At 45.2% G+C, this 23,854-nt stretch overlaps 1 protein-coding gene across 1 annotated transcript in view; it reads left to right on the forward strand.

Moving 5' to 3' along the window:
• Positions 1–23,854, forward strand: part of slc2a1a (solute carrier family 2 member 1a) — a gene marked incomplete at both ends in the record, with an annotated part of 44,758 nt that overhangs the window by 15,269 nt on the left and 5,635 nt on the right. The window contains 6 exons of the mRNA XM_084332839.1: positions 494–654; positions 7,840–8,080; positions 16,056–16,218; positions 16,755–16,942; positions 22,193–22,297; positions 23,200–23,301. Of these exons, the coding sequence (XP_084188965.1) occupies positions 494–654; positions 7,840–8,080; positions 16,056–16,218; positions 16,755–16,942; positions 22,193–22,297; positions 23,200–23,301 (960 nt within the window). The remainder of the gene's footprint in view (positions 1–493; positions 655–7,839; positions 8,081–16,055; positions 16,219–16,754; positions 16,943–22,192; positions 22,298–23,199; positions 23,302–23,854) is intronic.

The raw sequence follows: 23,854 nt of genomic DNA on the forward strand, positions 1-23,854 counted from the left end.
TACAATAAGTAAAACATACTTAATTACTTTCCACCAATGCATGTGAGTCACTAAGGGCAGAGTGGCTAAGTGTGAGTGAATTACTGAGATACTGAATGAATGAATAAACTAATGAGTGAGTGAGTGAGTGAGTGAGTGAGTGAGTGAGTGAGTGAGTGAGTGAGTGAGTGAGTGAGTGAGTGAGTGAGTGAGTGAGTGAGTGAGTGAGGCGATAGAGGTGTTTCACATCTAAAAGAAAATCTAAATATGTACGTTTCCTTGTCAACAATGCGTAAATTCAGTGCTCTCATGATAGCACTGGGACCAAGATTCTATTGACCAAGCAGAGTAAGTCAGTGTTGTGTAGGAGCTGTTTACTTGTTGTAACCAAACCTTCATCATATAGGTACCTTGCACTGTCACAAGAAATCCAACTGTAGTTTTAGCCGTTTCTTGATGACACATCAAACATGCGAATGAACATTTCCTATCCATCCTCCATCCTGTGTCTCAGATCCTCGAGGGCTTCTACAACGAGACATGGAACAGCAGGTACGAGGAGTACATCCCTCAGACCACGCTGACCACGCTGTGGTCCATCTCCGTGGCCATCTTCTCCGTGGGGGGCATGTTCGGCTCCTTCTCAGTCGGCCTGTTCGTCAACCGCTTTGGCAGGTATGGACCGAGTGGAACCGTTGATTTCAGTGTTAGAAAAGAAGAAGTAGGAGCGGCTGGGTGGCGCAGCGGACTAAGCGCTCGTCACCAACGCGAGAGACACTGGTTTCGAATCCGGCTGTCAGTGTTGCCTCCGGCTTGGTCGGCCGTCATACTGGCTCAATTGGCAGAGTCAGCGGGAGGGAAGCCGGTGGGTGGGTCCGGGTCGTTGTAAACAGCGACTCCTACAGTTTGGTCGGGGCGCCTGCACAGCGAGGGAAGGATCTGGAGGGAGGTAGTATGACCCTTCCACACGTTACACTCCCCCAGTGAGAGTCCGCGCTGCCAGGTGAAAAGAAGTGGTGGGCTGGGTACAGTGGCGTCGTTTCAGTAAAAGCCCAGGTATGGCAATTAGGGAGGGTGGGGGGGGGTGAAGGGTGGGTTTCCTCCCCTTGGTGGATTATTTTTTGTCAAATCAGTTGCGCAATAGTCACTTTTGGTGAGTTGTTTCTATACAATTCACTTATACGACATTTAGGTATGACACAGGACTACACAAGCATTAGCATTTTTTGTATAGAAATGTGTCAACAGACTAAAGCAGGGAACCACAATATTTTGCATACAAATTATGCAGAATGTAATATCATAACTGTCTATTATTTTTCTTGCAATTGAGCCAATTTTCCTTAGGTACGGTTTTGGGGTGTGTGTTCAACAGAATGTAGTATCAAAAACACGTTCACAAAAAGTATGGGTTACTGAATGCTGAACTGCACTGTTATAATCACTAAGCCATTGTAAGACCTTGCCTGTGTCCCTGTATCACTTGTCTCTGCTGCCCTTTGATTAAAAAACATCTGTATGTCCATTTTCCAATTTCTTTGTGGCATATTTGAGTTAGTCACCTATAGTAAAAGTCACCTAGTAAAAGTGAGATAATTGACAATATCAAAACATGCTAGGGCTGTACCGAATAGTTCGAAGCTTCGTTCATAATGTTGACATTCGAATTCCAAATCAACAGAAAAATATTTGTAATAAAAAAAAAAAAAAAAAAAAATCATTTGCCAAGGTATGGCGAGTGCCATACCTTGCCATACCAGAACGACGCCCCTGGCTGGGTACACATGTGTCGGAGGAAGCATGTGATAGTCTTCGCCCTCCCAGACCGACGGTAGGGGGTAGAGTGCGCAACGACCAGGAAGGGGATTGGGAACTGGCATAACGACTAACATTGGGAGAGGAGAAAAATGGAAAAAGAAGGGGGAAAAAGATAATAAAAAAAGAAGAAGTAAGGATTTCAGCTTTCAAATGTACCTTCAGAATGTACTGTACCTGCTGGTGGAAAAGCAAAACTCACTAGGGAACGTTGTTTGTATTGATAGTTATCCTCAGACATCTGCTTACAGAAAAGTGACATTCTTGAGATAAAAATCTTTCAGATGAACAAGTCGGTTTACATATGAACCATGGCACATAACACCGGTTCCTGACAGGCAGCGAGCGAGCGAACTGAAGACGAAATCGCGCGCGACACTGTCCTGATATGAGGCGGCGCGTGTCCGAGTGTGTCTGTGTGTGTGTGTTACCTGGAAGCACACGTGGGGGGGGGGACAAAGCAGCCTGCGATTCTTGACCAATAAAAAGTGTTTAGGGGCGGGACTCGGCCGCGTAATCGCTCAACTAGAGACACAGCGAGCGAATATCTGAGGGGTGGACGACATCGCTGCTCAGTTCGCTGTCGCTCGCGGCAGGTCAGGATAGTCTGATTGAAACGAATACATTTTAATCATTTTCGCAATCACGCTCGCTCGCGTCGCTCCCTGTCAGGAAGGGGTGTAAGACATCCCTTATTAACCACTTAACGTTCTGACGGCCGTATGTCGCAACACATTTTACAGCCATCTATCGGCGTCACGCTGTGTTATTGTCTATAAACCAACACATCGGTTGAAAGATAAAATGGCGACCGTTTGATTAACACACCGCTTGACCTATTTTGTGCTTCCAATCTCGGGTTATAAAACCAAACAGTCAATGACCGTCAGTTTAGAAAAAGGACAAATCACCACTGACACTGAAAATTATTGACCGTTTGTGTAGCCAATGAAATTCTGAAAATAATGACATCTTACTTGAGTTGGTTTTCTGAGACTGAGAAGCGGTAAAAGCGTACCATACGCAAGAGAATGAATGTGCGCCTGTCTCTCCAGGGCATAATCTGCTAATCTGTTGTTGCGCTGATCTGTTGTTGATCTGTTGTTGTGTGAGAAGGGGGTGAGAAGGGTTGGGGGTGGTGTATGTGACAAGAGATTAGTGGGGAAGGGGGAGAAGGGACTGAGGTAGTGTTGACTCCTCTTTTGGAAAAACTCCTAAACACACCATTACAAGTTTTTGGTGATATTGTTATTGACTTTGGACATGTTCTAAGTAAGACTTCAGGCTATGGCCCCAGCAGTGGCTGTGTGGGGCGGCGTGGCTCAGGGGTAGAGCGGAGCGTCCAATGATCAAAGGGTTGGTGGTTCGAATCCCGCTCAAGCCCATGTCCATCCCATTGCCGTTGTGTCCTTGGGCAAGACACTTAACCTACTTGCCTCGTATGAATGTGTATGCTTGTGAATGAATGTTGGTGGTGGTCGGAGGGGCCGTAGGCGATGATTATTCGCCACGCTTCCGTGAGTCTGCCTCAGGGCAGCTCTGGCTGCAATTGTAGCTTACCACCACCGGTATGACTGTGTATGAACGAATAATGGACTCTGTGAAGCGATCTGAGTCAGAGAAGAGCGCTATATAAAATCCAATCCATTATTATTATTATTATTAGCAGTGTTTTCAGCGAATAACTATAGAGTAGATCTGCAGGCATCTGTTTGCAAAATAATAAAAAAAATAAACGTTATTTTAGTGTGTTCAAACCTCTCTATGACAATAGCACTCAGAGTGATTCTTCCTGTTGTGGAAGAGTGTTTCCTTTCAAAAGAGGCCAGACTTGTCTATCTGCTACAAATGGTTCCAGTTTAAAACACCTGCACTCGACAGGTGTTTTATGCCAAATTTGCAGGATTGGATCATATCATTTGGATTAGTTGGATCATATCATGATATTATTTAACAGTACCATGGTAAATTATTTATACAATGGCCGGTACCATGGTACAACAAATAATACCATCAAAATACCTTGATTTGGTAAGGGATTCTTTTAAATGTATCTTATATTTCTCTGAAAGGAACACGTAAACATTATGGGAAATTGGCTTTAACCTCTTAAGCCCGATCGACCCGGTACATGATTTATTTCACGTCACAAATAGATCAATACAGTCCGTATTAACTCATTCAGCGGCAATAACTCGTTATTGGCCGCCAAGCGTTGAGCGCCAATAACAAGTAAACTCGTTTTTAGATCCTCCTATCTTTTTTCCGCCGATCCCCGTTTTTTTTTTTTTTTCTTTTTGGTCTTTTTCCCCCTCCATTTTCCTCCGATTTTCTCCCATCCCAATGTTAGTCGTATGCCAATTCCCAGTCCCTTCCTGGTCGCTGCGCTTTACCCCCCACAGTCAGATCATTTGGGAGAGTGGAGGCTACCACGTGCTTCCTCCGACACACGTCCAGCCAATCACCGCTTCTTTTCACCTGGCAGCGCGGATTCTCATTGAGAGGGCGTAGCGTGTGGGAGGACCACACTATCCCCCTCACGTCCAATCCGCGCTTAGCAGGCGCCCCGACCGAACTGTAGGAGTCGCTGTTTACAACGACCCGGACCCACCCCGCCAGCTTCTCCCACCCTCTGATACAGCCAATTGTATCAGTGCAGACGGCCAGCCAAGCTGGTGACAACCCCGGAGCTGTGAGCTGGATTCGAACAGGCGAACCAAGCTCACAGCTCCGGGGCTGGTGACGAACGCAATCTCCGCTCGACCACCTAACCGCCTCGCCGATCCCCGTTCTAAATCATCATCCAAATCATTCTAGCCGTCCCTGGCTCGTTTGCCTACGTTGGAATTGCAATGGCGATCGAATATCACCAGGTGGCAGTATCGCCTACCTTTGAACTGGAATGGCTTGGCGTGGATACATGTTTTCCCTTTTATTTTTTTTGTAAGGGCTCCTCCTCCTGCTTGAACAGAGATTCACATCGATTGCCTTGAAATTCCATTGCCGAAGCGTATTTGCCATCGAAACGTGTATAGACATATACACAGGTAATCGCGATGGCGATGCGATCACTTGGAATTATTCTTTTTGGAATACCTTCTGGCTAAGGTAAGGTATATTCTATGTCTATTTTACTGAACCTGAAACATGTTTTTCTAACGATCACAGTTTTGTGTTTTACCGGCTCGACAAACACGATCATGGTTTTGAGTTAAAATGCCCCCCCCCCCCTTGTGAAGGTACATGTGTACATGGTATATTGATTTGGGAGTATTTGGGGTTTCAGGGGATCAACCAGAAAGGTTTGGGCTTATTGCACATAACGTGTTTTATCTCGTGATCTATGGAAAAAGACTGGATTATCTTGGAAATGAGCAATGTTTAGTGTGTAATAAACTACAAACTACAGTGTGTAGAAACAAACTATTTCTTCCATGTTGGACTACAAGTAGTGTCTGTCAAATGAGCCACACCATTGTCTCCACAGCTATAATACAGAACACACACACAGCTCTGCAAACATCGTAAAACACTGCGAAAATGACCATTTTAAGATGGCCTGAAGCGGCAGAGATGGGGACAGTTTATGGCGCTGAATGAGTTAAGTGATGTTGTGTTTCTTTTTCAAATTTAGCCAATAGTAAAGACCCTAACCGTATCAACAATATGGCTAGGGCTTAAGAGGTTAACCTCTCTTGCAGCAGGGAGCCCTAAGAGTAGAACTACACCACCAAGACTAACTGTATTGCCATTTAGCACGTTCAGTCACAGACTCATACCCCCCGACACTCAACTAACCGCCTCAGCCAGTCCTTCATACCAGCGGCCATCAGGCTCCACAACAGTGGGCAGGGGCTGCTGCCAGACATCCAACTACTATAAAAGGACAATATACTGTATACCATATGCATACCGCACCTTATGTGAATACTGTATACTTCATCAGATCATATATTTAGCATTTAGCATTTTAGCATTTTAGATTATATTAGATACAATTTAGATTATTGGATTATTAGATTATATTGCATATATTTAGCATTTAGCATTTTAGCATTTAGTTAGTCAGAACAGAACAGATTTTGTGGTGAGAAATTCCTTGAGTTGATTATTTCCAAGTGACTGTAGATTCTAGAATCCTGGTTTGGGAATAGCACTGCACAAGACCGAAGCAGACTACAAAGAGTGACACGTTCAGCCGAACGCACAATTGGAGGGGGGCTCCCCACCCTCCAGAACATTTACAACAAGCGTTGCAAGGGCAAGGCTAAGAGAATCATTAAAGACTCCAGTCACCCGAACAACTGCCTCTTTGAACTGCTGCGGTCAGGCAAGCGATACCGGAGTCTCAAGGCGAGCACAGAAAGACTCAGAAGAAGCTTCTATCCCCAGGCCATCAGGCTGCTAAACGAACAATGAATGAACACTACACAACAACAACCACCAAACGCACATAGCACACACATCCACACGCACACACTCACTTTAAACAAACACACTGTAGCACCCACTCCACACACTTTATAGCACACACCCACTTTAAACAAACACACTGTAGCACCCACTCCCCACACTTTATATTTATGGATGAAGGATTGCACTACAACTCGTACACCTTACTGTAAATTGTACCTAAAATTGTACCTCATCCCATTTCTGCTTTGCACTAGATAGTACTGTACATTAGTACACTGCATAGTATTGTGTATTGTATAGTATATGGTAACTCAGAACATTGTACATATGTCTATACTGAACACTGTGACCTCATTTTTCTTCTTCTAAATTCATGCTATATTATGTTATTATGTTATTTGATACTATCTTGTCTAGCACAGTCTCTGGAGCGTAACAGTAAGAAGCATTTTGTATGAAAGTATTCTGTACTTCTGTATGACAACTATTAAAGAACTTGAACTTGAACTTGAACTTGCTAAGCAAGATAATTTGGATATTGATCTAGTTATTTGGATCACTCCTGTCTCCAGTTATATGCTGAGGATCCAAATTGCCAGTAGATTTCTTGGGATCAATGGACCTCATGATCGAAAGTGTACTTAACTATCTTCGTAACTACCTTCATAAGAAGTTTGTACGAACACATTTACGAAAATCCTCCGGATGCCTGAACGCATGAAACGGTCTTCGTAAGTGGGCTAAAATGATCGCAGCTGGGTTCCCATGAATGAAGAATGTCACTCTTTCTTAAACTGGAAGCGCATTCTCATACACCTGAATTTGCATACAGAAACGCCCCGGCAGCTCCTTATAAGGAGAGGCTAACCATTGCTTCTGGTTCGTGCTGACCCCTATGGGGGAAATATTCAACAGGTAGCGCAAAAGCAATTAGCAACTGATCAAAATTAGATTAGATTAGATTAGATTAGATTCATTATCATTATACAGCACAAGGTACAATACAACAAAAATAAGTTTGGCATCCAACCAGAGTGCAAATGTAACAGTAAAGTGCAATATTAACATACAATGCACAAGTGATTAAACTGGTTAACCACTTATGCATCAGGCTTAAGTGGTTAAAGGCTTCATTTGGGAGAAATCATTGGTGATTGCATTCATGTCGATTCTACAGACATCCTCAGAATGAAATAATTATAATAATCATAAATAGGACAATATTTGTATCATTAACAATAACATGACTGAACGAGGCATCATGAGCATTAGACAACCACTGCAAATGACTGAAATGAATAAGAACTAAACCCAATCGCGCCGATATAGCTATAGTGGAATAGACTATTAATATTCCATATACCGTCTTGTTCTCTATTGTTATTATTTATTGTTGTTATTTCTTACCTTGCTTAGTGCACGTCGTAAGAGCCAGTGGAGAAACATTCTGATTCAAACGCAATCCACGCAAATGACAGCAGACACAAAGGATACGTTTAACGAAATCCATATAAATAGATAGTTTAATAGCTGCCTAATGCAGGCGGCTTGGTGAGGATACAACATTCACATTGATGAATGCAAAAAAAAAATATGAAATGATTTTAATTGATATTATTTTATTTGCAGGAAGAACTCCATGCTCATGGCCAATGGTCTCGCTTTCACCGCTGCTGCCCTCATGGGCTTCTCCAAGATGGCTGAATCCTTTGAGATGCTCATCATTGGCCGTTTCGTCGTGGGCCTCTACTCTGGCCTCTCTACCGGTTTTGTGCCCATGTATGTTGGCGAAATCTCACCCACCTCTTTCCGTGGAGCGCTGGGCACCTTGCATCAGCTCGGCATTGTGATTGGCATACTCATAGCGCAGGTAGGTGAGCACTCTGCAACATCCTCAACAGTGTTGTAGCAGCATGGAATCTGCTTTTAGGTGGGCAGGGACTAAGGTTTAAAAGATAGAGTATCATTTGTTGTATGATCCATCCAGCCAACACCAGATTATAGCTCATATCCAGAAGTCATACAACTCCATGTATGTAAAATCAAATAAAATGTATAGCCCGAAATCACAACGAAATGCCCCCATGGGCTTCACAGATCAAGAAGAAACATCACAATAGATCCAGAGCAAAAACCAAAATTTTTTGCAACACCCCCAGATTTTCCCCAATGAAGATAAGGAACAACCCCCGAAAAAAAACTGATGCCGTGGTGGGGAGAAACCTCAGATGAACAATTCAAAGGGGATCCCCCATCACGTTTCAGTGATATTATAATGTTTTATATGGATGATAGATGGATGGAGAATAGAACAAGCAAATAATTGGTATGTGTATGTATGTACCTGTAATAAAACACATATACATAAATAGTAGCAATAGTATCTAAAGTATAAGAACATTTTAAAATTAAAATAATAATAGAGCTAAGAACAAAAAAGCATAGGAATACAAGCGCTGACCAGGAGACGACGGGTTTACTCCCGATTTCTACAAACAATTCAGTGATATAATCGCTCCGAGATTATTAAAAGTATATGAGGACTCACTGATAAAGGGGGGATTGCCCACTAGCTTGAGATCTGCCACTATTACATTACTACAGAAAAAGGGCAAAGACCCTCAATGCTGTGGAAGCTATAGACCTATATCCCTGAGCAATTTGGAAGAAAAAGTATTGGCAAAGATACTTGCAAATAGAATAGAAGATGTGCTACCAACTTTGGTGCATTCAGATCAAGTGGGCTTTGTGAAGGGGAGAAACTCAGCTGATAATATCCGCAGACTCCTACACATAATGTGGAAGGTAAGGAATGATATAGAACCTACAGTAGCCTTCTCATTGGATGCCGAAAAGGCCTTTGATAAGGTGGAATTTGCATTCTTATTTCACACGCTAGAGCGCTTCGGGTTCGGTCCATCGTTTACTGGGTGGGTAAAACTGTTATACACAAATCCGATGGCATCAGTATTGACCAACGGGATCGTATCCTCGCCCTTTAACCTAGGGCGGGGGACGAGGCAAGGTTCTCCGCTTTCTCCCCAAATGTTTGCGCTTTTCCTCGAACCACTTGCTATCGCACTGAGGACTAATCAGGACATCAAAGGGATAATAGCGGGGCAGGTAGAACATAAATTATTTTTATATGCGGACGATATCTTATTGGTATCCAGCAATCCCCGAACAGCAGTTGGGATCATTGGAAATGTTATCGAGTCCTTCTCTGAAATATCTGGGTACACAATCAACTGGAGCAAGTCAGAAGCAATGCCTCTCTCTAAATGTTGTCCCCCTGATATCAGAAGGGGGTGGCAATACAGATGGATGCCGTCAGGGTTGATATACCTAGGAATAAAGCTGATCCCAGGTCTGAAAGAGTTGATGCAAGCCAATATTGCCCCTATAATCGAACACATTAGTGCTCTGACCCAGAATTGGGCCAAAATGAATATGTCCCTCCTGGGAAAGATAAACCTAGTGAAAATGATACTAGCTCCCAAATTAAATTATATCCTATATATGTTGCCGCTGACTCTCCCGACCCAGTTACTCAGACAGTATGACAAAGTCATTAATGTATATCTGTGGGGGGGCAAAAGGCCGCTATTTGGACGGGCCAAAATGTATGCAGCAAAGGAAAATGGCGGTTTATCCCTGCCTAAACTAGACTGGTATCACTATGCATTCTCGCTCTCCCAGCTCTCCAAACTGAATCACTCGTCTGAGGAGGCACCTGCTTGGGTCAAGATGGAGGAGGAAATGATATATCCCTCATCTCTGGAATCCTTCCTGACACAATCAGACAGACCTATACCTCTTAAAAACCCTTTGATGGCATTTATCAGGGAAACTTGGAATCAATCGCACAAAATGACTGGTGATAGCCCATACTTAACTACGAGAGCCTCTATATGGCATAATAAGAAACTAAAGATTGGGAAGAAATCAGTCATATGGGACGATTGGGTTAAAAGGGGGATACATGTACTAGGTGATATAGCCGGGGAGGATGGGGTTTTGCCTTTTGAGGATATTAAGGAGGATTTTGATATAGATAATAAAAACTTTTATAAATTCCTACAGATTAGACATTGTATATCGTCATCAATAGGAGGACCAAAGTGCGGCCCAATTACTGCAATTCAAGAAATATTCTATAAAGGATGGCGCAGGAAAGGCGGTGCGTCAAGATTTTATGATGTTATAAGAGAATACAATGCACCCAAATTGGCGGGTTTGAGATTGAGCTGGGAGAACGATGTACATGAGGAGATTACTGAGGAAATGTGGGAGAAACTGGTATCCAAATGGAGTAAATTCTCTAGGGAGGCGCAATCACAACTTATTTTTTACAAAGTACTGAACAGAAGCTATTGGACGCCTAGTAAACTGGCCAGACTGAAATTAAGGGACAGTGACATCTGCTGGAGATGTGAGAAGGAGACAGGCACTTTACTGCACATGTTGTACGAATGTGAGAAGGTCCGGAAAATGTGGGATCAAATTGTGATATTCCTAAGTAAGGTCCTGAATGTGAAGATAAATAACGCCCCAATGGCATGTGTTTTGGGTATAGTACCGAAAGGGATTAAACTGCCTAAATACCGGGGAATGTGGTATAGAATGGCCATGATATCAGGATGTAGAATTGCATTACGACATTGGAAATCACCTGTTGATATTACTTTTAAAGAATGGATGGAACTAATGTTTCGGACAGCATCATATGAAAGGGTGACATATAGAGTCGCAGGGAGAGAGGATATTTTCGCTGAGATATGGGACAGTTTTCTACACCTGACTGAACGATCTGAGGACAAATGAGTAAGATGGGATTACAATATTATCAAGGATGAATATGAAAAAGGGGATTTGATCTGATGGTACTTGTGCTCTATAATATATTATGTATATATGTACATATATTTTATGTCCGGATGGTGTGTCTATGGAACGGTCACTGTCTCTATCACACCCACATGTGCGCAGATATAGCCACATACAAGTATCTAGGATACACATATTCATATGTGTACATAATAGGTTTACACGCACTCATATACACAAGGATAAGGTATACACGTCAGGGGCACACATACATGCACATACTCATATATAGGAAATAGACATACATACACCTACATATACACATAGTTGAGATATAGGCTTTCACTGACACATAGGGGGATACACAAGTATATAGGAGACACACACAGGCGTAGCTGAAACGTAAAAAAAAGAAAAGATAAAAGAAAAGAAAAGAAAAGATGCAGCACAAAAAAAGGAATACAAGCGCTGGTATGAAAAATAAGACGAAGGCTCAAAGTCAAGGCTCTAAACTCAAGCTGTCTGGCAGCGTGGTTACATGAATAGAGCTCCGGACTCATGATCGTAAGATCAGTGGTTCAAGCCCCGGTCAAGGCTGTTGTCGGAAAGTTGTGTTGTTGTCCAGCAAGGGGCACTCTGTCCTCTCGACTTGTCAATAACAATGCCCCTGTTACGGTGATAGGGACACCTATCAGGACGCAGGGCGCCTATCGTAAAGTGTAGGGGGTTCCCTGACGTTCCTGGCCAAATTCCCAATCAGGTCTCTGACATCAAGGCGACCTAATCATCCCTTCGTCTTGGCTGATATCAATCCCTGTCTCCTGAGCCATTCAGCCTTTATGTAGTGTGATGTGTGCTTGGTGCCAGCCATTGAGCCTGCATAGCCCAAGGTTGGGTGCTACCAGTGGTGGTGAAGGAGGCAATTTCCACCCTACATTGTCGGGAGCGCTTTGAGTCTGAGTAAAGCGCTATATAAGTGTAATGAATTATTATTAGGGATGTCCGATATTATCGGCCTACCGATATTATCGGCCGATATTGGCATTAAAATGTGATATCGGTTGATATCGGTATCGGAAATTAAGAGTTGGACAATATCGGTAAAAAAGCCAATATCGAGCATCCCTAATTATTATATTATTAAAGTCTCAAAGTCACACTCCCCAGGGGGCAGGAGAATCACTCTGATCCAGTCAAAGATGGGGGAAAAAATATATTATAATAATAATTTATATTCAACTTTGGTTCATTACAATTTACTCAAGCATAGTAACAGACACAATATTTCTGTCACAGGGAATACATTCCCTGGGGTCCATAGATGTCCCTAGATACCAAGAACATACAAATTGACCTTGTAGAAGTGGAGCAATCTTCCATTTACTTGGGTATGTACTTTTAGGCAAATTTTCTGAAAATATGGCTAGGGCTCAACACCTTGAGCGCCAGCCATTAGCCTTATCCTTGTAGCTAACGCGCTTTCCATAGCCTACTTTCATTGTGCGTCACTGTTTGGAGAGCTATATCTATATTCTATATTATAGCTATGGAGACAATACTATGGTCATTTGACAGTGACTTTCTTCCGTCGAACATGCAAAAAATAGACAATTTCTTCATGTATACGTTTGCGTGTTATCCCGTGATGAATATTGTATAGTTTAAGAGTGATCCGGGATCATTCCTGAAAAGCTGAGTTATAGGGCGCTACGTGAATTCTGCTATAAGCGTTGGCGTTTCTTGCCTGGACACGCTACTATTTCCAAATCAAATGTATATAATAGGTATTATGTTTCATCATGAATGCATGAAAGGGGGGGGGGGGGGGGGGGGGGGGGGGCGTTTTTTGATGCTTTGATAGCCAGTAACGGCATTCGTTTTGAACACCACACACGCTGATCAGCTGGATCGGTATGAAAACATTGTAGGATCAAGGTGAAATTGATGTCATATAGTCCTTACCTTTGATCGGGGTTATTCCAAAACGGATATTCCAATTGTCTGATCGCGATTTCCAGTATTGATGTCCATCTGGTCCCGGACATAATTTGGCACAATTTATGGATTGAGTGTGCTAGATGCGTTTCGAAGTGGTCGGATGAAGCGATTTACTTGGCTCCGTCTAAATTCTGCACCCGGAGGCGTTTAAATGTAACACATTTAGAGATATAAGGTTTCAAAGGGTGGGCAATACTGCCACCTAGCAGGATGCGGTCAGTATTGCACTTTGGCAATCTCAGAATGATTTCTTATGGGAACACCGAGGTCCGTGAATGAATAATGAATACAAATATTGAATAAAAGAAAAAACAACCAAAACCCCAGAAATCTTGGGTCTGGCGCTCAACCGCTGGCGAGTTAACCTGGGATATCTCGGGTCTGACGCCAATGTGTTCAGAGGGAGCAGACAGTTTTGCAACATTAACATCATTAATGGCAAGCAAGCAAGGCTCAATATTTTGTAGTTGGGAGGAATCATTCGGCTTAATAGGTAGCTATAATTGAGTGTCATCTGCGTAACAATGAAAGTTAATACCAAATTTGCGTATAATATCACAGAGGGGTAGCATATCAATGGAAAATAGCAAAGGGCCCAGGACAGAACCTTGTGGAATGTATGTACAATATGTTATTTAGGGGATTTATAGAGGGGACACTTCTATGATTGGCAATGTCAGTAACTGACTCGCTCACACACACACGCTGGAGACACCTTGCCATCGAAGCACCATGAATGTAATTTCTCATACAAGCAGCAGCCTGGTTGTTCACACCAGCAGTAGAGCAGCAGTGGAATTACAGACAAACCACCTGGTTGTATTCATCATGATTAATGGTGACTTCAACCGTGTGTGTGTGTGTGTGTGTGTGTGTGTGTGTGTGTGTGTGTGTGTGTGTGTGTGTGTGTGTGTGTGTGTTGTGTGTGTGTGTGTGTGTGTGTGTGTGTGTGTGTGTGTGTGTGTGTGTGTGTGTGTGTGTGTGTGTGTGTGTGTGTGTGTGTGTGTGTGTGTGTGTGTGTGTGTGTGTGTAGGGGAGGGGGGTCAGGAAAGTAACAGGCTTCAAGCAGCAAGGCATGGCTGTTGAGGGACCCTCGGAACATGCAAAAGTCAAGTTTTTCAACAGGTTTGACAAGTTAAGCCCCTCCCCCACCCATTAGCACTGGTGTCCACTTCCCAGGTGCAGAGGCAGCTCTCCAGGATCAGCGTGAACAAGGTCAGAGGACCAGACGACACCAACCCCAGGGTGCTCAAGACCAGACAACACCAACCCCAGGGTGCTCAAGACCAGACAACACCAACCCCAGGGTGCTCAAGACCAGACAACACCAACCCCAGGGTGCTCAAGACCAGACAACACCAACCCCAGGGTGCTCAAGACCAGACAACACAAACCCAAGGGTGCTCAAGGCCAGAGGACCAGACAACACCAACCCCAGGGTTCTCAAGACCTCTAAGCCTTTCCCTGAGGCTGGAGAAGGTGCCCTAGCTCTGGAAGATCTCCTGCATTGTCCCGGTGCCCAAGATGGGGTGCCCAAGTGCCCTCAGCGACTACAGGCTAGTCGCGTGTCATGAAGACCTTGGTCCTGCAACACCTCAAGCCCCTATTGAGTGACTCCCTGGACTCCCTGCAGTTTGCATACCAGGCAACATTGGGGTGCAGGATGCCATAATGTACATATTACACAGAGCCTACACATACCTGGAGAGGCCATGCAGTGAGAACCATGTTCTTCGATTCCGCCAGTGCCTTTAAAACCATCCAGCCCTTGTGGCTGGAAGAGAAGCTCACAGTGATGCGACTGGAAGATGGACTGGTGGCCTGGATCACTGACTACCTCACCAACAGCTTGCAATACATCAGACTGCAGGGCAGCCAGCTGGATGTGCTGGTGAGCAACACCAGTGCCCCCAAAGGAACTGTGCTGTCACCCTTCCTGTTCACCCTCTACACCTCCGACTTCTGCTATAACTCAAATACGTTATACCCAACTTCCATCACTATCCAAGGGGAGATGGTGGAGATGGTGGAGACATACAAGTTCCTGGGAGTTTACTTGAACCATGCGGATACTTTCATGCGGAAAGAGAACTAAGGGGAAATAGGGAGTAGAGCAAAATGATTTGCCATTATTATTGTAACTATGGTTATAATACATAACCTTTGTTATATTGCATACTGTATTAATACAACTAGGGTTATAATACTGTGACAGATCTCCTCCCCCCTCCTTGGGATATGTGAAGGATGGGAGATATGTCTGTCATGGAAGGAGTAGAGTCACTTAGGTAGCTGATTAGTACTGATAGAACACACCTGCACAGCATTAGTCACACACATGCACACACTCCTGACACACACACTAGCTGATTAGTACTGATAGAATTCACCTGCACATAATTAGTTGACACACACCTCATGTGCACACACCAAGCCCCACACAGTACATTAACACTGAGATAGAGAGGAGTGAGTTGAGCGGAGTAAGGAGTTGGAGTTGGAGTTGTGTTGTTGAGAAAGAGAGAGATGGAGTATTCAGAGTTGTGATGGTGAGAGGTAGTGAGAGGTGAGAGGAAAGCGAGTAGGTGTTCTTTGTGTACTGGACCCTGGACTGGCTGAGATTTTCCCTTGTGTACTTTCCCTGGACCGGACGACTACCCTGAGTATTGAACAATCGCTTTTTCTGTCTGCGAGCCTGTTTTGTGTTTTTGACCACTGGTATGCCTATGACCATTCTCTTGCTTATCAAACTGGATTTTTTGCCTTATTTCAATAAATATTCTTATTGATTGATATTGCTCTTGTGTGGACCTTTTGAATTTGTTTGTATTTGAACCGTGACGAGTCCGGTCCTCACCGGACTCAATACATAACCTTCATTATATCTCATACTGGCTTCAGCATCTTGCTTCATCTATTTGACAATAGGGTGAAGCTAGCACAAATCCCTGATCAGTATACCTCCTCCAAAAAAAGGGACCAAGATTGTATAAAGCAGTTTTATGCTGTCTGCTTTTCAGGTCTTTGGGCTTGAGTCAGTCATGGGTAACTCCACCCTGTGGCCTCTCCTGCTGGCCTTCACCCTCATACCAGCTGTGGTGCAGTGTGGCCTGCTACCCTTCTGCCCAGAGAGCCCCCGCTTCCTCCTCATTATCCAAAATGAGGAGGACGAGGCCCACAACGGTGAGACATAGAATAACGTATCACATCAGCATTCATTCACAGACACACTTCCATTATCCAAAGAAATCAAACGTTATGGTCCTTGTTCCAAATAACAAGTCATTACTAGCAATTAAGAGGTTTAAGTCTGTCTTACTCCTGAGTTCTGACTACCTCCTCTATCTACCCAAACCAAAACCAAAACATAAATGGGGTGACATCACTTCTAGCCGAGTGTGTCTAGACAAGATCTTCACTACATGCTGCAAAACGCACCAGCATGTTATTTATCCAATCAGGTGCATTCCACATGGGAAGTAGGGAGGGGGATAACATACATTTTGTACCCGCCAATTTTTTTTTATTATACATTCATTAATCAATTATTCCTTTTAGGGAAAAGCAATACTTTTATTCTGCACCTTTCTAAAAGTTCTGTGGATGTATTATAATATTTTTTTAAAGAATTAAAAAAGTAGATTACGCTACAAAAATGTTTTATCTATAGCAGCTTTAATATAACACCTTTGTTGTTGTCACTTTGCCATTGGTCCCAGTCCTCAAGAAGCTGCGTGGCACAGATGACGTGGGTGCCGCCATGGAGGAGATGAAAGAGGAAAGTCGCCAGATGATGCAGGAGAAGACAGTGACCATCCCAGAGCTGTTCCGCTCGCCTGTCTACCGCCAGCCCATCTTCATCGCCATCATGCTGCAGCTCTCGCAGCAACTGTCCGGTATCAATGCGGTAAGTCTGGTCAACACATGCTGGGCTGCACTGTGCAACAATACTAAAAGAGGCTGGATATAGGATTCTGAGTTTAAAATGTCAACATGGCAAATCTGTTGCTCAATCAAATAAGCCTCCTCTACTTTTACTAATATGTAGGTCTGCTTAATATGTAGGTGCGTACGAGCCAAGCAAAAGTTTTCTCTCTCATCTCCTCTCGTCCTCAAGTCCGTGCTACTCTGTTGTTTTAAAAGTCAGTCCCATTTTTCGGCCCTAATCGACTCCGGTGCAGACGAAAGCTTTATCGGCGGCGAAGTGGCCAGGTCTTTGGGTCTGGAGTTACTTAGAACCACTCGACTCACCCCTGGAGGCCAAAGCACTTAATGGCATGCCGTTGGCTAAGATCAAGGTTCAGACCGCTCCCGTTACTTTATTATTGTCCGGTAATCATCGGGAGATGATTCAGTTGTTGGTTATCTCTTGTCCTCTTACTCCCCTGGTGCTTGGCTATCCGTGGCTTAAAAGACAACCCGCAAGTCGACTGGGTCTCGGGCAAAGGGATTTCTTGGAGCAGCTACTGCCATGCTAACTGTTTGCGCTCCGCACAAGCCCTCCCTCTCTGATACTCTGATAAAATCTTCTCCATTTGAGGTCTCCGATTTGTCTTCCATTCCCAGGCCGCATCATGACCTTGCTGCTGTGTTCTCCAAACTACGGGCGATGTCTCTGCCGCACCATCGGCCATATGACTGCGCCAACGTCTTGCGCCCCGAACGGGAAGCGATGGAAAAATATATCCAGGAATCTCTGGTGGCAGGCTTGATTCGTCCCTCATCGTCTCCCATGGGGGCGGGGTTCTTCTTTGTCGGCAAGAAGGATGGAATCCTAAGACCGTCTATTGATTACCGGGGGCTTAATAACATCATGGTAAAGAATAAGTACCCGCTGCCCCTCATTAGCTCTGCCTTCAGTCCTCTGCACCAAGTTAGACCTGTGCAGCGCTTACCACCTTGTTCGCATTCGGGAGGATGACGAGTGGAAAACTGCATTTAATACCCCTATCGGCCACTTCGAGTATCTTGTGATGCCGTTCGGCCTTTCCAATGCCCCAGCAGTCTTCCAGAATCTGGTGAATGACATTCTCAGGGACATGAATGGACTGTTCGTATTCGTGTACCTGGACGACATTCTAATATTCTCCAAGGACCTGAAGACTCATCAACGTCATGTTCGCATAGTTCTCCAATGGCTGTTAGAGAATAAGCTTTTTAACCTCTTATCAAGCGGGCAGAAAAGTGGCAATTTTTTTACTTTAACTTGAGGACTGCATACATTTTTTGCAAACCAAAACAACATTATACTTATAGCTGTTATGGTTTGTAATGCGACCCCAATTGCACGACACAGACAGGTAATCAGAGTTAGCCAAAGCAAGGGCATGATTTATTATATACAAAAAAAGCGGCACTCAGCCTTTAAGGGGGTAAAAACATCAACGTCCATGAACACAAAAAAATGCGGCACTGTGCCTTTAACGGGCCAACAGGCTGGGAAAAAAGTAACAGGATCTTCTTCGTCCCTACACCGAGTAGGGCCCTGCGGCTCTGCAGCTCTGCCAAGGAATCTTCTTCCTCCCCACCAGACGCTGCCGACGGGCAACGCAGCACACAGGGGGTCCGAGGGGAACGGGGTGAGAACACAGGCATCCTCCCGTGGAGTAATAGAGAGTGATGGCGAGCCTCACCCCAGGAACGAGGACCATGAAGAGGGAGTAGGGAAGTAGCCGGCACAACGTCTGGAGTGGGAACACTGGGATCCTCCCGTGGAGTAATAGAGAGCGAAGACGGTGTCCCACTCCAGGAAAACGGCGACAGGTGGTGATGGGTGGCTCGACGTCTCACGCCGGAGACGCAGCAGTAGATGGTGGTAACAAGAACGACCCGACAAGGAGTGGAGGGGAGTCTGCAGTACTAGTACTCTCCCGAGCTGATTCAAGCTGAACAAATGGGGCGTTCATTCGATATATATATTGTATTACAAAATATGCACACCCGAGCCACTAGGGGTCGCCAAAGTGCCGGTTGCAAAAAGTCAGAAAAATTTCCCATATGCGGGACGTTGCATGCTAAGAGGTTCAAAGCGGAAAAGGGCGAGTTCCATGTATCCTCTGTATCCTTTCTGGGCTACATCATCTCCAAGGGGCAGGTACAGACGGACCCCGCTAAGGTCTCTGCGGTCACCCAGTGACCCCAACCCTCCTCCGTGAAGCAGCTACAGCGCTTCCTGGGCTTTGCACATTTTTATCAGCGATTCATCCGCAATTATAGCTGCGTCGCCGAACCCCTCTGTGCTCTCACCTCCACTAACTCCGTTTTTCGTTCGTCTCCTGAGGCGGATGCAGCTTTTCTCTGCCTCAAATGCTGCTTCGTCACTTCACCCGTCTTTGTCCAGCCCGATCCCGACCTACAGTTTGTGGTGGAGGTTGACACTTCGGATACGGGAGTGGGAGCTGTCCTGTCTCATAGAATAGAATAGAGGTGCGGCTGGGTAGCGCAGCGGACTAAGCGCCTGCCTACCACCGCAGAGACACTGGTATCGAATCCAGCTGTCAGCGGTACCTCCGGCTTGGTCGGTCATCCATACTAACCAATTGGCAGTGTTAGCGGGTGGGAAGCCGGCGGGGTGTGTATCCTGGTTGTTGTAAAACAGCGACTCCTACAGGTCGGTCGGGGCGCCTGCTCAGCGAGGGAGGGAACTAGGGGAAGTAGTGTGAGCCTCCCACTCCGCATGTATCAGAGGGGACATGTGATAGTATCTATCAACCCTCCCTAGACCGGCAAGTGGGGGGCAAATGTGCACAACGACCAGGAAGGGGAGGGGAGAATTGGCATAACGACTAAATTGGGATGGGAGTAAAATACAGAAAAAGGAGGAAAAAAAGTTGATACAAAAAAAGAATAGAATAGAAATACTTTATTCATCCCGAGGGAAATTTGGCACAGTGATGCATTGTAAAGTCTGATGGCTGTCAGAATGAAGGACTTCCTGTGCCGTTCAGTGCTACATCTTGGGAGTTGGGTCCCATATGGACAATAAGCTCCATCCATGTGCCTTCCTCTCTCAATGTCTATCCCCAGCTGAGAGGAACTATGTCGGCAACAGGGAGCTGGAGGGAGCGGTTCTCCCCTTTATCGTCAAAAACCTTCAAAAATCTTCAGTCTGCTAAATGTCTCAACTCCCGTCAGGCCCGATGGGCGTTCTTTTTTGGGAGATTCAACTTCACATTGTCGAATCGCCCGGGCTCACAAAATGTTAAACCTGATGACTTGTCCCATCTCTTTTCGGCAGGGGAGTCCGGTTCCGGCCCAGACCCCATCCTGTCGCCCTCCTGCTTCATAGCTGCAATCACCTGGGACATCAAACGCATGGTCAGGGCTGCACAGCGCTCCCAACCTGACCCGGCAATGGTCCGCCTAACCGCCTGTTCATCCCGGACTCTGCTCGTTTGGCTGTCCTACAGTGGGCACACTCTTCCAGGCTCACCTGTCATCCCGGGGTTAGCCGCACCCTGGTGTTTCTGCGACAACACTTCTGGTGGCCTACCATGGAGACAGACACACAGGCCTTCATATTGGCCTGTACCGCCTGCACCCAGGGAAAGGCGACCCACTCAGCTCCATCGGGGCTCCTCCACCCGCTGCCCGTCCCACGCCGGCCATGGTCACACATCTCAATTGACTTTGTCACAGGACTGCCCTCTTCAGACGGTAATACCGCCATCCTAACCATAGTAAACTGCCCTCCGCCAAAGAGACTGAACAACTGATGGTCCAGCACGTCTTTCGACTTCATGGTCTCCCCCGGAATGTGGTGTTGGATCGGGGGCCGCCGTTTTCATTGCAGTTCTGGCAGGCATTCTGTTCCCTCATTGGCTCGTCAGCCAGTTTGTCCTCTGGTTTCCATCCACAGTCTAACGGGCAGACTGAGCGTGCCAACCAGGACATGGAGACGGCAGCTGGTTTGGGTGGAGTACGCTCACAACTCGCTCCAGAGCTCGGCTACTGGACTCTCCCCTTTCCAGTGTGCTCTCGGGTATTAACCTCCACAGTTTCCTGACCAAGAGGTGGAGGTGAGTGTTCCGTCTGCCAACGAACGAGGAAGAAGGCTCGGTCTGCACTACTCCGCTCTGTTTCCCGGTACCAGCAACAGACTGATCATCATCGGGTTCTGGCCCTGCGCTATCGTCCGGGCCAGGAGGTGTGGTTATCTATCCGCGACCTTCCTCTTAAGGTGGAATGCCGCAAGTTGGCACCTAAGTTCATCGGTCCTTTCTGCATCAACCGAATTATTAACCGCTCATCTGTGCATCTCTGGCTGCCCCGCTCTCTATGGGTCCATCCAACCTTTCATGTTTCCCGGATCAAGCCCATTTCTTCCTGTCCTCTGCCCCCCCCCCCCCCCCCCCCCCGGATTATCAATGACCATCCTGCTTACACGGTCCGGCAGCTCCTGGATGTTGCTCGAAAAATAGCTCTTTCAGCTCAAGCTTCTTACCTGGTGAAATAAAGGTTAAATAAAAAAATAACAATAGCTCTGCGGCAACAATTACATTCCCACAGACTAAAACATGTCATGTCATGAGACTAAAGCATACTGAAAACACTCAGCCAACTAGCAGCCAATTAATTTGAGTAAATCAGGATGGACTTACCACTTCGCTGTTAGATGAACGTCAGCAACGTTATTCTTGCGTTGAGTAACATTAACACTTTCTCACAAATCTTCGCCAACCGGCTAAATCCAAAAACAATGATGCAAAACTTTTTACAGTTTATTCCACTCCGCTGTTCATTCACGTGCGCTGTGAAGGAAAATAATGGCATCCACCGTTGATGGCTTCAGCGCTGTTCTCCTCTCCTCCTGCGTTCTCCCTGCGGTGCTGAAATGTTGCTCGCTCGAGGTGCTGCTTGCGGGTATACTCAACCCATAGCGCGCTATTGCTATTTTAGCTTTTTGCTTCTCCATCGCTGACTCTCTTATGCACGTGCATGTAAAATTAAGCGAGACTAATAAAAGGAGCCCAAGCCCTACCCAAACCCTATCTATATGCATTAAAAAAAAACGTCCCGAGCCCGGCCCTAATCTGTCCATGGTGTCGGGCTCCGTCAGGCTTGCAGACCTCTAGTGCTTAGACTTCTACACTACCCATTAGTGTATTATTCCTTATTCCAACTTTTTAAACATAGATTTCTCTGTCTCTTTCTGTAGGTGTTCTACTACTCTACTAGGATTTTTGAGAAGGCTGGAGTCTCTCAGCCCATCTACGCCACCATTGGGGCAGGAGTGGTCAACACCGCCTTCACTGTGGTCTCAGTAAGTAGAAGTAATACGGATGAGAAGACTAGATGGATACAGGACTTACCTCTACCCATACTGTTTACATACCTGTATGATAGCCATGTACAATAATATTATAATACAATAATATATATTTATCTATAACCATTTCGATAGATCAGCATATATCCCTGTTCACATACCTACTGTGATATTCATATCTGTATATATCCCAGACCTACTCTTACTAGTTATACCACTGGCCAGTATGGCCTACTACCATAATATATTTAAACCTGTATCACTGTACATAATTATACTGTACATGTTATGGGGGGTGTCGGGAAAACCCAAGAGCAGAACGCAAGGCACAGGAGAATGAGGCTGTTTAGGTTATTTAATGGAAAACCCAGGGAATGACAAGGAAGGCAGGTAATGAATTGCTGGGAGTGAGAGGAGACAAGCGGGCGACGTGTGTCCTTGCGGTCCCGGGAAGGGGCAGGCTGGTGAGGTCCGTAGGTGGGGGTGCAGGCCGGAGGGGTGAGATCCTATAGACAGGAGAACAAGGGTCAATACGATGCAGAGCACTGAGCACACAGATAACAGGGCTAGATCCACAAAGAATGGATTGCACGGAGCAAGTTGCACCCTTACTTACAATTCATTATGAATTGAAAATGGGGGACCCTGATGTAAACAAGACCAAAGTCTTTCTCTGGTCTGCATCCCCTTAACGATTGTGTGTATTGAGACGTAATATTGTACCCATTCTGCAATCTGTTAATAAAATGTCCATTAAATCAATCACCGTGCAGATTTAATGCTAGTAGTAGTGTTACCTTTGCCTTCCAATTACCTGAGGCTACAGGTCTTATTGGTTTCTCTCATGCACACTCTCTTTCTTGCTCTCTTCCTCTGTTTTTCTCACTCTTCTCCAGTTGTTTGTTGTGGAGCGGGCGGGCAGGAGATCCCTGCACCTCACTGGTCTGATGGGAATGGCGTTCTCAGCCGTTCTCATGACTGTTGCCATGAAGCTGTTGGTGAGTGGAGACGGCTGGACGTTTATATACTACTCTACATTAGAACCCTTTCAGGTGTAAAGTCTCTGCCAGAAAGAACCGAAGAGGAGGAGGGGTTGCAGCCATTTTCTCCTAAAAAAAAATTTGAATCACAGAACTATAAGTTCATGTCGATGGAATATCTAGCCATTGAACTCAAAACTGTATCAACCATAATTGTCACAATATATCGCCCACATAGACACTCACCATTATTTATACAGGAGTTCTCTGAACTGATCTCACTATGTGTTACCAGATACAAAAGCGGACTCCAAAGCTATAGAGCTTGCAAATCTACTGGATAGCTTTGATCTAACACAGCATATAACAAAATACTCACCGGCATGGTAATACATTAGACTTAGTCATAACAACTGGGCTAAACATCAATCATATCTGTATATTCTTTGATGCTCAAATAACCCTTACTAAAACAAAAAAATAAGTCATAGTTCAAAAGAGGGTCCTTAACCTGTTAAGCCCTAGCCCTATTTTCTGAAAATCCACCTAAAAATACATACCCAAGTAAATG

The sequence above is a fragment of the Notolepis coatsorum genome (genome assembly GCF_963971535.1).
Source record: "Notolepis coatsorum genome assembly, chromosome: 17".
Classification (NCBI taxonomy): Eukaryota; Metazoa; Chordata; class Actinopteri; order Aulopiformes; family Paralepididae; genus Notolepis; species Notolepis coatsorum.